The sequence below is a fragment of the Glycine max genome, chromosome 11, assembly GCF_000004515.6.
Source record: "Glycine max cultivar Williams 82 chromosome 11, Glycine_max_v4.0, whole genome shotgun sequence".
Taxonomy (NCBI): Eukaryota; Viridiplantae; Streptophyta; class Magnoliopsida; order Fabales; family Fabaceae; genus Glycine; species Glycine max.
Window position 1 is genome coordinate 2,859,142 of NC_038247.2, and position 13,856 is coordinate 2,872,997.

The 13,856-nt window shown below is 36.8% G+C and overlaps 1 protein-coding gene across 1 annotated transcript in view; it reads left to right on the forward strand.

Annotated features, from left to right (window-relative positions):
• The window catches only part of LOC100780088 (uncharacterized), a 54,982-nt gene that overhangs the window by 2,389 nt on the left and 38,737 nt on the right, over window positions 1-13,856 (forward strand). Inside the window, 14 exon segments of the mRNA XM_006590526.4 lie at window positions 228-331; window positions 3,072-3,206; window positions 3,303-3,353; window positions 4,779-4,873; window positions 4,966-5,083; window positions 5,501-5,602; window positions 6,199-6,387; window positions 6,479-6,639; window positions 8,938-9,108; window positions 9,214-9,306; window positions 9,413-9,734; window positions 9,836-9,940; window positions 10,034-10,129; window positions 13,678-13,745. Of these exon segments, the coding sequence (XP_006590589.3) occupies window positions 228-331; window positions 3,072-3,206; window positions 3,303-3,353; window positions 4,779-4,873; window positions 4,966-5,083; window positions 5,501-5,602; window positions 6,199-6,387; window positions 6,479-6,639; window positions 8,938-9,108; window positions 9,214-9,306; window positions 9,413-9,734; window positions 9,836-9,940; window positions 10,034-10,129; window positions 13,678-13,745 (1,810 nt within the window).

Here is a 13,856-nt window from a genome sequence, read left to right on the forward strand (position 1 = left end):
AAATTAGAGGATATTTTTTGGAAATTAAAAATTTGTCTTGTCTTCCCTTTTCCTCCAAAATCCAACTCCCAAATATATCCTTACTGAGTTTAATCCAACTCCCAAATATATCCTTACTGAGTTTATGTATGTACATTTGTGTGCTTTTGCTTTTTATCTACCTCGAATTAACTTTTCATAATATATCTCTTATCTTTTTTTGTTGCCTGAACTGAAATATGAAACAGGTGATGTAGAGCTAAAGAATATGCAGTTGAAGCCTGAGGCTCTAAATGCTTTAAAACTTCCTGTGAAGGTTAAGGCAGGTTTTCTTGGATCAGTGAAACTTCAGGTTGGTGGGGGGATCAACTGTTGTTACTCAGAAATTTAGAAATATAAGATGTTGAGTGTGGTTATATATATAGGGATTTTCTAATGTACACACACTTGTTTTTTAGTATGAGTACATTAGCTAGCTATACCATTGATATAGTTTTTTTTTATCAGCAAAAGTATATATATATATATATATATATATATTATATAGAACATTAAAAATAGTACAAGCAGTACTATTGTATATACATCCTAGCATTTGTAAGGTGCAGAATTGTGGTGACCTAATACATGCTAACCAACTTGAATTAGGAAACCAAAGATCTGGTTAACCGCTAGGTACCCAACCAGCCTAACTTGTATTATATAAACTATCCCCCCTCAACACAAAAAACTATCCCTAATGTTACTGGACCAGGAGTGAAACGGGATATCAAATCCTTTCTCTAGATTTTTAAGCTAGGTCCAACAATAAAATAGTGTCCTCCATCACTTTATGGTTGTTGAAACTTTCATTTTGGAAGACCATCCTATTCCTATGCTGCCAAATACACCATGTCAAAGCAATCCACCAGGTCTGCCACCTCTGAAGTCCGCTGATATTGTAGTAGGAGTGTTGTTTCGAATTTTCCGAGAAAGCACCCACTACATTTACCCATGATTGCGATTCCCACCATAGCGGAAAGATGTTAGTTCAAGTGAAGAATAAGTGAGCCTTGTCCTCATCATGACTTCTGCAAAATGCGCAGGTGACGTCATTAGTTTCCACATTCCTCCTTCTTAAGTTACTCTTTGTAGGCAATCTTTCTCTGATCAATATCCAAGCGAAAATTGTTGCTTTACTTGGGACTTTTATCTCCCATAGTGCTTTAAACATTTCATCCAGACTCTCCAACGGAAAATTCCTATTGAGTAATTCGTAAGCACTCCCCATTGTATACTTATCGCTCGAATCTCCCTCCCATCTACACATGTCCTGTTGCTGCACATGTATCGTCAGACGATGTAAGTGTTTCATAAATTTTGCAGCCGTGTCTATTTCAGCCTCCAAGAAGAACCTCTTCCACTGAAGCTTCCATTCCCAACCTGTATCTGTTATTGTCCCCATTTGCTGGATGTGTCGGTTTTGTTGTTGAGAGATCTGGTACAGTCTTGGATACTTCTCCTTAAGCGAGACCCCATCCTCCATCCATCCATCTTCCCAGAACAAGACCTTTGATCCACATCCTACTTTCCATTTTGTCCCATTTTTAAGCCAGCTCCCTTTCTCGGACAGATTACAAGCATAGCCAAGATCTCGCCACCAAAGAGATTCTCTGATGGACCTTCTTGTCGCATCTAAATTCCTCCACCCCCCAAACTTTGATTCCAAAACTTGTGCCCACAGCTCCCCATGATGATTGAACAAATTCCAGCGCCATTTCCCGAGTAAAGCCAAGTTAAACTTCCCCAAATCCCTTATACCCAAGCCCCCTTTCTCCTTTGGCAGACAAACTTACCCCAATTCACCCAAGCAATCTTCTTTTGGTCTGAGTTTCCGCTCTACAATAACTGCCTCTGTAGCCCCACCAGCTTGTCCATCACTTTCTTTGGCACCCTGAAAAAGGAGAAAAAGAAGATAGGTATTGAGTTCAGGACTGACTTTATTAGAGTCACCCTTCCCCCAAAAGAAAGATATTTTTGTTTCCACTTTGATAGTTTTCTCTCACATTTTTTGACTACTGAATCCCATGTCTCACTACACCGTGGGTTTGTCCTAATAGAGATACCCAAATAAGAGAAGGGTACCGACAACACTCTGCAGTTTAAGATATAGTTTAAGATAATCTCTAGTTATAGGTTGCTAACGTACTCATACTAAAAAACAAGTGTGTGCGTGTTAGCAAACCCCACAAGCATTTGCTAATGTACACATGCGTGCACACATACTCACAGACTTGTTTTTTAGTATGAGTGCGTTACACCATTGGTGTATTTTAAAATATCTAGTTATAACTTGCTAATGTACTCGTATCAAAAAACAAGATAATATCTAGTTATATATATTGCTGCATGTAATTAAAGTACGTATATATGCATGCATGCATTGGGTGAGAGGAAATGATTTTGATTATTCAATCTTCCATGGATAGCCAAGATTGATTTTACTTCAATCTAATCTTGATTCTTGATCATTTATGTAAGATTGAATGATCAAGATTGACTCCTCTTTCTTTCTACTGCAAACCTCTTCGGCCTAGGATGAACATAAAGGAAAACAGGAGAATGAGGTGGAAAGAAATGGCATTAAAAGAGCAAGAGCTTAGATGAAGAAACATGAAGCTTGAGCCTTGTAATGTTCGATGAAGAAATGAAAAGTTGAGATAGATTTAATTTACACAGTAAAGCAGCACCTTAAAAGTATTATATTTCAATTATTTTTGCTGTGTTATTTGTATTTTGCTAGCTTTATTCTCCCATTTTTGTGATTAACTTGTGGTTAAACCAACTATTTTATTTCTCATTTTTCTAATTTCTGGTTTTTGTTTTTCATAGTTGATTTTTCATTTTGAGGATAATGACATGTTAAATGAGTGAGGCACTGTGGGGGCTATTTCAGCAGCATGGCCATGGCATGGAACGATTTTTCCTGTTGATCTTCTTTGTTTTATTGTTTTATGAGCATATCATATTCATAATTGCCAATGCTGTAAGAGAGTCACATATTCCTTTCTGCACGAGTGATGGTCACATTTGATGTTTGTATTTCTTTTAAGGTTCCATGGAGTAGGCTTGGTCAAGATCCAGTCTTAGTATATTTGGATCGCATTTTCTTACTAGCTGAACCTGCAACTCAAGTTGAGGGATGCAGTGAGGATGCTGTCCAAGAAGCTAAGAAAAGCCTAATACAGGTAAGAACTCAAGTAAGAATTAGATGAAGTTTAGTTCAATTTGGCTTGAAGACGTTTTATTTGATGAAGCATACTTTCCCTCCCTTTTGGCAACAGGAGATGGAATTGAAACTGTGGGAGAAGTCACAACAGTTAAAGTCAGAAATGGTATGAGCTTGGCTTTTAGTAATTTTTTGTTAAATAAATAGTGGATTTTCACTTTGTATTGTGTCAAGCACCATCCATGCACCCAAGGTTCTGCAGAACTGCTCAATTTCTGGACTTATTTGAAATGGTAACTCCTTAATATTTAATGGCAGAGTACTGAATAGAATAACCCATAAACAGAGAGCATTTTGCTCCCTCCAGGTTCAACTACACAAAACCGGATTGTAAGATGAGGACTGCCTAGGCTTTATAGGCTCTATTTAAGCCAAATCTCTAGTTGATGTGGGACTAAACACCACACTTGAGGCTACAATTAAGGTAGCCTCCAAAGAGGCTGTAATTAAGGCTGGGTAGGGGTCACTGCAATTAAGATGACTTTCCAACACTTGGCCTCTTGCCCAGGGTACCGGTTTAGAGTGTGATAATGCAAGTGGCCCAACAATTAATCTAGGATAGACTCTGATATCATCATATAATTTGGGCTTAGGGCTTCTAATTTAATCCCACAAAATAGACTTGTAAGGTGAGGACTTCCCAAACTTCATGAGCTCTATTTAAGCCATATTTGATATCTCTAGTTATGTGGGACTAAACACCACTTGAGGTTGCAAATAAGGCAGCCACCAAAGAGGCTGCAACTAAGGCGGGCTTGGGGAACTTCATTTAAGGAGGCTTTCCAACAAAAATGATGAAGAGAAAGAGTAGGAGAGAACTTTCAGAAAAATGAATGTTTTATTAGGAAAATGTGAAAAGCTTACACTGTGCATTTGATCATACTCAGTTGTCAGTTTGATAACTTACTAGCTCTAGCTTTCTAATACAGGGTACAACTATCCTAACTCCTAACTAACTCAACTTAGTTGCATGATGACAGGTCAGCAGCTGAGTTCACACATCATGAACACACCCAAAACTTGCACAGTACATACTGTACACACTGAATATAATACATATACTGTTATGTTTCATCAAAGGACTGCCAAAACTGCATCACTGCCACAAAACTTTTGCCTCCTTCTTGTCAAAGCCTTTAAATTTTAAATGTTAACAATCACAAACTGTTCCAAAGTTGAAGGACAAATCCCTGGCCTCACCCTAAACCCCAAACAAGATATTTCTCATGAAAGTTACCAACAAATTTGCCTTATAACTAAATGGTGATGATATTTTTAAAGTTATCTTTTCAAAGTTGCATTTCATTTCCTATTAGTAGTGAATTGGGAAATATGTGTAAAGTTTATTCATGGATTCTGGAATAAAGCCATTTCGTATATAATTTTCTTGTACCTATGCATTGGATGCATATGTTTAGGGTGATGCTTTCCATATTCCTCTTTGGATCCTTATGTAAACATATGCATGCATGTTTCTGTATGATCAAGAATACCTTATATGGGCTCATGTATCTTTTTCTTTAATCTTAAGAATAAATCATGGTTGGGATCCCTCATCAGCACCATCATTGGAAATTTGAAGCTTTCAATTTCTAATATTCACATCAGATATGAGGATGGTGAGAGGTAAAGGAGAATTTTGGGAATGTTTTATGAATGTAAATTTGATCTCACTCAACTTTCTATATCCTTCTATAGCCTGATATTCTGTCTTGTAGCAATCCAGGGCACCCATTTGCAGCTGGAGTTATGTTGGACAAACTCTTGGCTGTGACAGTCGATGATTCTGGGAAGGAGACTTTTATTACTGGAGGCGCACTAGATCGCATTCAAAAGGTTCCAATGTGACTTAGTGTCAATTGATATTGGTTGTAGCAATGAAATCCTTTTGTACTGATTCAGATGCTTGTTAATTTGATAAAGGTTTAAAGTATATCTTGCATTGAAACAAAGGAAGGTTATCTTAAATTTTGTATCTTGGAAATTTTATTTGCTTGAGAGTGAGGAGCTTATTTTGTCTATCATATTCTGCAACTCTATTATTTCCTTGTTTTGTTTTCTTTCAATGAATCTTTTTACTTACCAATGAAACATAATTGCTTGGAACAATAGTTAAGTCCATAAATTGCTGAATGAAAATAATGCTACTGCGTAGTCTGTAATGATTAATGCCTTTCATTCCGTCTAACTATTCTATTGCTACTTGCCAGTGTTCTTTTGTTGTTAATGTCTTTTTTCCCCATTGCTTTGCAGTCTGTTGAACTTGATCGACTTGCAGTTTATTTAGATTCAGATATTATACCATGGCATGTTAACAAAGCATGGGAAGATTTGCTTCCTTCAGAGTGGTTTCAGGTATGTATGGTGGATACTGGAGTGGATAAGGAGGGCTATGGATTTACGTAGATCCGTTATTTCTTTCCTCAACTTCTTTGAAGTCCTTTTCTGTTTTAATATATGTCATGTATTTAAGGAGTGGATGTGAATGTGTTTGGTATCCTAGTTAGTTTGGTTATCATGATACTATGTTTGTGGTCAATGTTGATAGTCTTGCTGTGCGGGAGGAGAGGGGCTGTTTCAAATTGGTTCTCTTGAATGGTAGGGGAAATTAGTGTGTTTCTGTGCATTGTCTAGGCGGTTTGATGGGAGTTTGCTTTTGCTTGTGGATTGTACTTATTGGCTAGGTGTCAGAGTGTTCTTTTATCCCGATCCTGTAAAAGATGGGGGGTGGGAGGTGTTGAATGGTGATAGATTTCTTTCCTTTCCCTGTTAAAATTACTACAACAACAACAATGGTCTTTTCCCACTAGAGATATTTTGCCTCTCTGACAAATTATTCACTTGGCTCCTTTGGAGGTGGCATGCAATTTTCTTTTGTTTTCATCATGAATTTATTACTTAACCTCTTTTTCTTTTAGTTTCTCTTCGTAATTTTCTTGTAAAAAATTCAGATATTTAAATTTGGCACCAAAGATGGGAAGCCAGCTGATAATTTGTTAAGAAAGCACTCGTACCTTCTGCAACCGGTGACTGGGAAAGCAAAGTACTCCAAGCTGCTGCCAACTGAAGTTGCTGATAGCAAACAACCTTTACAGAAGGCTATGGTGAATTTGGATGATGTTACAATTAGCATATCTAAGGTTCATTTGATGTTTCTTTATTTTTGTTTTTCTTTTTTTTCCAGAGTTTGTGATTAATTTTAGGGATAGTTTTTGCATTTTTTCTTTGTAGGATGGATATGGTGATATCATGAAATTAGCAGACAACTTTGCTGCATTTAATCAACGTCTAAAGTATGCTCATTATCGTCCACTGGTGCCAGTAAAAGCTGATTCCAGGTCTTGGTGGAAGTATGCGTACAAAGCTGTATCTGACCAGATAAAGAAGGCAAGGTACTTGAACACATTCTGATTCTGTTCACAGTCTTTTGCCAAGCTAAATTTTGTGAATACTAATTACTGTAGATTGGGAGTGTCACTTTGATAAGTAACCCCAATTTAACAGCCAAACTTACAATTAAAATAAGACTAGTGACTAGTGTTTGACTGAATTATCTTGGAAACATGTTAGTAAGTTAGAATTGATATCTACGTATCTGTTTCCCAAATCTGCCATAATAGAGTATCCATGCTTCATCTGCACATATGCTTTTTCATCAAATTATTTGTATGATTATCTTTAAAATTGAAACTCTCAACTAGTAGGCTTTATATTTAGGTGAGTGTAGTTAAAGGAGTTAAAAAGTGTGCCTTAAATGCCAAGATGGGATGAATGATGATGGATAGTACAAGTGCCTCTTACATGTTATTTTTCTGCCTCTTCTGTGAGTTGTGCTCATGTTATATCTTAAAAAGTGCTTTTACTTCACAACGGAAATGCCCCAGGTAAGTGCCCTGGAGAGCGAGGAATTAGCAAAGCTCAGTCCATGAGAAGCCTAGATATTAATATGACCAATAGTGGCAACCCAGAGATCAATCACCGCTTGAAGCAAAATGAGTTGTATAAAGCCGAGGATGATGTAGAAAAACAGAGTATAATGGTGACTCTGATATATTGAGGAAGAACAGTACAATAAAGAAGTGCTGGCCACAGCAAGGATTGACCTGTCAAATCCCATAGAATCAGAAATTAGAAACAGAGTCACTAAAATAAGGAATTAAAACTTTAAAATATTCCTCTTGAAAAAAAAATTAAAATATTCAGATTGACTAAGATAATAAACCTAATAATCCCAAATAAGGAAATATATAAGATACAATAATTTTGATTTGTCACAATCTATCACATTTCCACACGTGATTAACTGTTGGAGAAATTGCCTTAATTGTGGTCATCCTTAACCTGCCTTAATTGCAGCCTAACAGAGTTGGTTGTCTATGTCTCGAAAAGGGCTATGTATGAAGGGGCTTACCAGAAAGGTTAAGTGAAGCATTGTATTGTGCAGCCCATGGTAGGGGGTTAAGATCTCACATTGAATAGAGATAAAACCTAAGTAGTGCTTATAAAGATTGGACAATCCTAACTGAGTTACCATACAGGCCAGTTTTGTGGGGTTGATTTATGTCATAAGTCCAAATTCTAAAGATTAACAACAGTTGAAAGGAGGCAAAACATCACTCACTGATCCATATCATACTTTTTTAATTTTTAATTTTTTTTTGAAGTTACTATTCTTTCTTTCTGTATATGTTTGGCGGTTTCATGATACGATAGGGCTGCAGTCAAAGCATGGTGAAGCTGTGTATATCTACCCTCCCCAGATCCCACTAGATGGGTTCTCATGCAATGGGTTGCCCTTTACGATAGGGCAAGCCTTGACACAGTGGTAAGGTTGCTGTCTTGTGACACGGAGGTCAAGGGTTCAAATCGGAGAAACAGCCTCTCCACTTGCAATGGTGAAGCTGTGTATATCTACCCTCCCCAGATCCCACTAGATGGGTCCTCATGCAATGGGTTGCCCTTTATGTTGTGCTGCAGTCAAAGCATGATGCTCCTTTATTCTCTTCGTTGTTTTTTCACTACCAAATCTCTTATTTAGGAAATTTCAGTGTCACAACAACTTTTTATATATATATTTTATCCCTCTTTATAATTTTTTGTTTTATGTTTATTGAGTGCAATAACATGCACTATTTTTGGTTTGTTACATGCGGAGTCTACAAACACTCTTCTTTTTCATGTACAGAACAGAGTAACATGAACCCTGTTCTTTTGCATTGGACCATCATACATATTTCCTAATAGCCGCAACTCTGTTTAAACAACTCCATACAGAGAATATGAGCAAATAACATCATTGTTGCTTGTTTTATTAGCTTTCATCTCTAAACTTAATCAAAAGAAGTCTAATAAAGCTCACTAATAAAACTCCAACAACAGAAGATACTTTAAGGGGCAGTTTTTCAAGGGATGTTAGAAGATGCTGTTCTAAAACATTCACTTAGCTTTCTTCCATCTATTTCTCAACCTTAATCTTTATTAAACCTTTATAAGTACAAATTTAGAGGGTGTTTGGTTTGTTATGTTCTCAAATTCTCATCAAACCAACACCCTCTTATGGTTGCAGTTTCAACTTTTCAGAATGTTGTACAGACATCTAAAAAAAATTAATATTAGAGCTTTGTGGGATCTTTGGTGATAGTTGATCTTTATTTATTATTCATTGACTACGGATATTGTGCTTCTGTCAGTGGAAAAATGTCATGGGAGCAAGTTTTAAGATATGCAAGCTTGCGGAAGAGATATATTTCTCTCTATGCTTCACTACTCAAATCGGACCCCACTCAGGTGACAATTAGTGGCAACAAAGAGATTGAAGATCTTGATCGTGAACTTGATATTGAACTTATACTACAATGGAGGTACATTGTTGGTTTTGTTATGTTAATATTTAATATTAATATTGAATTAATCATATGAAAAAACAAGGGTATGTAAGGTAAGTCTATATTTCATGGTGTTGGCAGAATGTTGTCTCACAAGCTGCTGGAAAAATCGGCAGAGTCAAATCATAACATGAGGAAACAGAAAGCACAGAAATCTTGGTGGTCATTTGGATGGTGAAGAGTCTTGTCTTAAAATATTTTCATGTATCAGTAACTAAATAATGGATTTTATTTTAGCTTTTACTGTGTTGCTCACCTATGATCATGTTCTATGCTCCAGGACCAGTCAATCTTCTAAAGAGGAAAGTGAGGAATTTAATTTCAGTGAAGAGGACTGGAACCAGTTAAATAAAATAATAGGATATAAGGAGGGTGATGATGGGCAATTGGCTGTAAATAGCAAGGCTGATGTTATTCATACTTTCCTGGAAGTTCACATGAATCATAATGCTTCAAAGCTTATTGGGGAAACCAAAGAGTCCGTTGCTGAATTATCATGTGAAGACCTCAGTTGCTCAATAATTCTTTATCCAGAAACAAAGGTCTTTGACATTAAGTTGGGCTCATATAAGTTATCCTCACCAAAAGGTCTCCTTGCAGAGGTTGGACTCCTTATCATTGATGTTAATTTTCTGCATTTTGATTTTTATGCTTGCATAATACTATTTGTGATATCTTGAATATTTGTTCCACATCCTTTCAGAGTGCAACTTCCTATGACTCATTAGTCGGTGTCTTCCATTACAAACCTTTTGATGACAAGGTGGACTGGAGGATGGTTGCCAAAGCTTCTCCATGTTACATGACTGTATGCTGTTATTCATTTTTGTCCCCTTTCTCTGCTTGAGTTTTTATTTGTTTGGTTTACGAGTTTACTGATTTGTCTTTGGAGTTTGGACAGTACATGAAGGACAGCATAGATCAAATTGTGAAATTCTTTGAAAGTAATACTGCTGTAAGTCAGACCATAGCACTAGAAACTGCAGCTGCTGTGCAGGTATTATTTGACTTCACATCTCTGCTATTTGGGAACATGTTAATTGTCAAAGACTCAAAGCTGGAATTGTATATTAACTATGATACCAGGAGTCAGTATATTAATTAAGAAGGTTAAGAGTGTGAGCCTTTGTTAAAGACATGAGCATTCTTCTCCAATCAAATGAACCAGAACTTGGAAAAACCAAAAACTTTGTAATGAATGCCACAAAACTTTTGCTTCCTTTTTTTCCAAAGCCTTAAAAAACTTCACCTCAAGAAACTATTCGAAAGTAGGACATAACTAAACCTCACCGGAACCCCAAATAAAATTTTCATAAGGTGTTGCCTTGTTCTACAAGAATAAGTGCTCTATAGATTCTGAACTTGAAGAGTACATCATGAAATTGACGAGTTCTCTGGTGCACCCGATTACTCAAATGATGGTGGACCTATAAATTTTACTGGTTATAGCAAGTTATTACCAGTAAGCATTTTTAAAAAAAAAATAGTAAAGATACACTTAATTAGGTTCTTAATCGATATAAGTTAAAACCTTGAATCTTAATCTTCTTCATTGTCAAACACACACAACCCAGATTTTAATCTTTTTCAGAAAGCTTTATCTTCAAATAATTTTTAATCAAAATAGATCCTTTTCTCTACACAGGCATGACTTTTCCCTGAATCTTCTCCTTCTTCAGTGTCAAACCACGCAACCTGCACCGTCCTTGTTTGGCTTCTTCCGTGGATGCCATTCTATCAGCACCAAATCAAAACATCCAACCCCATAGGAACCATATACAGAGAATCGAAACCACATCATAAACAACATAGGCACCGATACCCACAACAAACCAAAGCCCAAAACCTGTAACCAGAGCATGAAATAATTAATGCAGATAAAAAAAGAAGAAAAAGAAAAGAGGAGAGTGGAAGAAGGAAAAGAAGAGAAGAAAAGAGAAGGAAAAGGCAAAAACGAAAAAAGCAAAAAAAAATACCTTATTCAACTGGGTTAATTATGTTTTTGGTTCTTGAACTTTTTCGGATTTCCACTTTTAGTCCCTAAACTTAATATTGATTGGTCTTGGTCCCGTATCTTTTGTTCCGTTAGTGTTTTTAGTCCCTACCATTGAATGATGACATGACATAAATTTATTAATATTTTTTCAGGCGGTTACTTTTTTGATGGTTAAAAATTGCCAGGAAATTGATTTAAAATGTTTAAAATGGATTAAACAAATTCTGACAGTTTAAACCTCGAGAAAATTGCTTTTGCCTTATATCCCGTCGCTTGTTTTATCAAAGCAACCAAAACCTTCACAGTTCATTAATGACCAATTTCTTTTGTTTTGTTCTAAATCTTCTCTAAAATAATATTTTGAGCTGTTCAATAGTGATTTAAAAATCTAGTTTTTGGAAGTATTTCAGTTTAATTAGCGAGATTATATCCTCACTTTCATTATTTGTGGCCAATAAAATGGACCTTGGACGATTAGTCCCCAGACTGCAAAAGTCTATCACTGTTCTTTCTTCTTCTTTAAAGTTTCATTATATATCTAATTGCGTCAGTTCCGTGGAAACATTTAATTGCGTCAGTTTCATTAGGCTAAATTCCTTCTTCAACCACTGTGAATCCGCTTCTATGGTTGAAACATCATCATCATTGAAGCAAGCATCCACTTCCGTGGCCAGCTATGGCACCACCACTACAAATCCATAACCTCTCATTAACCACCACTTGAGCTGTTTGAAAGGTTCATTGATACCACTCTCCACACATCCAAGCATTCCTCTTCACCATGGCATCTCGCCACTGCCGGAGGTGAAACATTGCAGATCTAGGGTTTTTTGCCCTAGAAACAAGGGAGACGATGTCGTTTTGGTGGAGGCGCAGATCAAATCCACGATCTCCATAGATCAACCTGCACATAATCAACGAAGTCTACACCGTGGGCTGCGTTGCCCTCGCTGCCGACAAGCTCGACGAGACTCTCTGCTCTCTCTCGAAGTGCTTTCTCAATAAGTCCTCCTCAGCTCTCGAAAATCCAACTCATGTAGTTTCATTGTGTTCTCGTGAATGTTGAAGGGCAAATTGTTTGAAGTTGTTTTGTTTTTCTATGTGATTGATGTTTTGAACATGATTTTGTTTTTCTCTATCACTAATTCTGGAAAGTTTTGTGTGATGGGAGAAGGTGAGGGGAAAGAAACAATTCATGCCTTTCAAAAACCCATCCAAACATTTTCTGGTGGCTTTCAACCGCCAAAAAATGAACCCATTAAATTATTTGAAAAGTATAACACGTGGCATTCTCAGTGGTGGCCACATCATTGTTTAATGGGACAACAAACGGCAGGAACTACAAAACATTAATGGAGCAAAAGATCAAGGACCAAGACCAGTCAATTTTAAGTTTAGGTACTAAAAGTGAAAACTTGAGAAAGTCCAAGGACCAAAAACATAGTTAACCCTTTTCAACCTCCACTGAGGGCTGCTGTGCGCTGCCGCCGGCGATTTCTGGTGGTGGTGCTCCCCGTACTCTTATTTTTTCCTTTCTTCTCCTCTCCTTCTTTTCCCCCCTCTTCTTTTTCTTGCTTACCTCTTCTCTTTGCCACTGTGTGGCTATGTCATAACATAAGTGGTTTCCGGTGGCCCTGCTCCCGTTTCTTTCTTTCTTTTTCCCACCTTGCACCACCACCCACCATCTTCTCTCTCTTTCACCTTCTTGTACATGCAGCCACAGGCAGCCTCTGGCATTGCACACTTGTTAGAAAGTCTTGCATCGCCTGCCAATTGGTTTAAAGCAGAAATCTTGCAACACTCCCTTCTCCCAGCTGCTTCAGCAGCTGCCCAAGACAAACTAACACCATTTTAATTTTAGGGTTAGGTTTACACATTTTGTTAATCTGCAAATCCGTAGTGTTCATGAAGATAATAAAAGTTAATATGCAAAAAAAATTAATCAAAAGGTGGAAAATGATAATTCATGTTACTAATAATGAATCATAACCGTTTAATATTTAATCAATTAATCTAATGGTTATAATTCACTTGTCCAGCATAAACCACCTGGGACAGTTTCCCATATTAGTCACTGTCCATGGAATCAGGATATAGAGTAAGGTGATGCTCACAAATTTGTATCAGATCAGTTGTCTATACCGTTAGAGGGACCCCTGGATTTACCAATTGGTTATATAAAAAGAATATCTGGTGATTGGGGGAGCGAGGTAGGAATTGAAACAAGAGTTTACAAGGAAACAAATAGATAAATCTAAAGTCCAAACTCCCTTATCTGGAATGGTAGTAGCCTGAGATGAACATTGGAACCTTACTAGCTTCCCTATATTTAAAGTCTCTATGTACGCTCTTATTGCACTGTCTATGCTTATCTTTTCATTTATCTTTTTCTCCTGCATTTTTCTTTTTTTTTTGTTATATTTCTCTTTGTTTTCTTAATATATTTTCTTATGCTAAAAACATGGAATTTATTTTTGACTCGCTAGAGTGTTCTGCTGATTAGTCTTGTGTAAAAGGATGTTCTCATTAGCTTGTATCATTGTTCCTAGATGACAATTGATGAAGTGAAGCGCACTGCACAGCAGCAAATGAACAGAGCATTAAAGGATCAGGCCAGGTTATTTTCTCTATTGTCTTGCTCTATTATGTGTGTGTGACAGCCATTAGTAAGAAACTGTCCTATTCAGTTGTTGAAGTATGACAATGGGAAATTTCTTTTTTATGATTA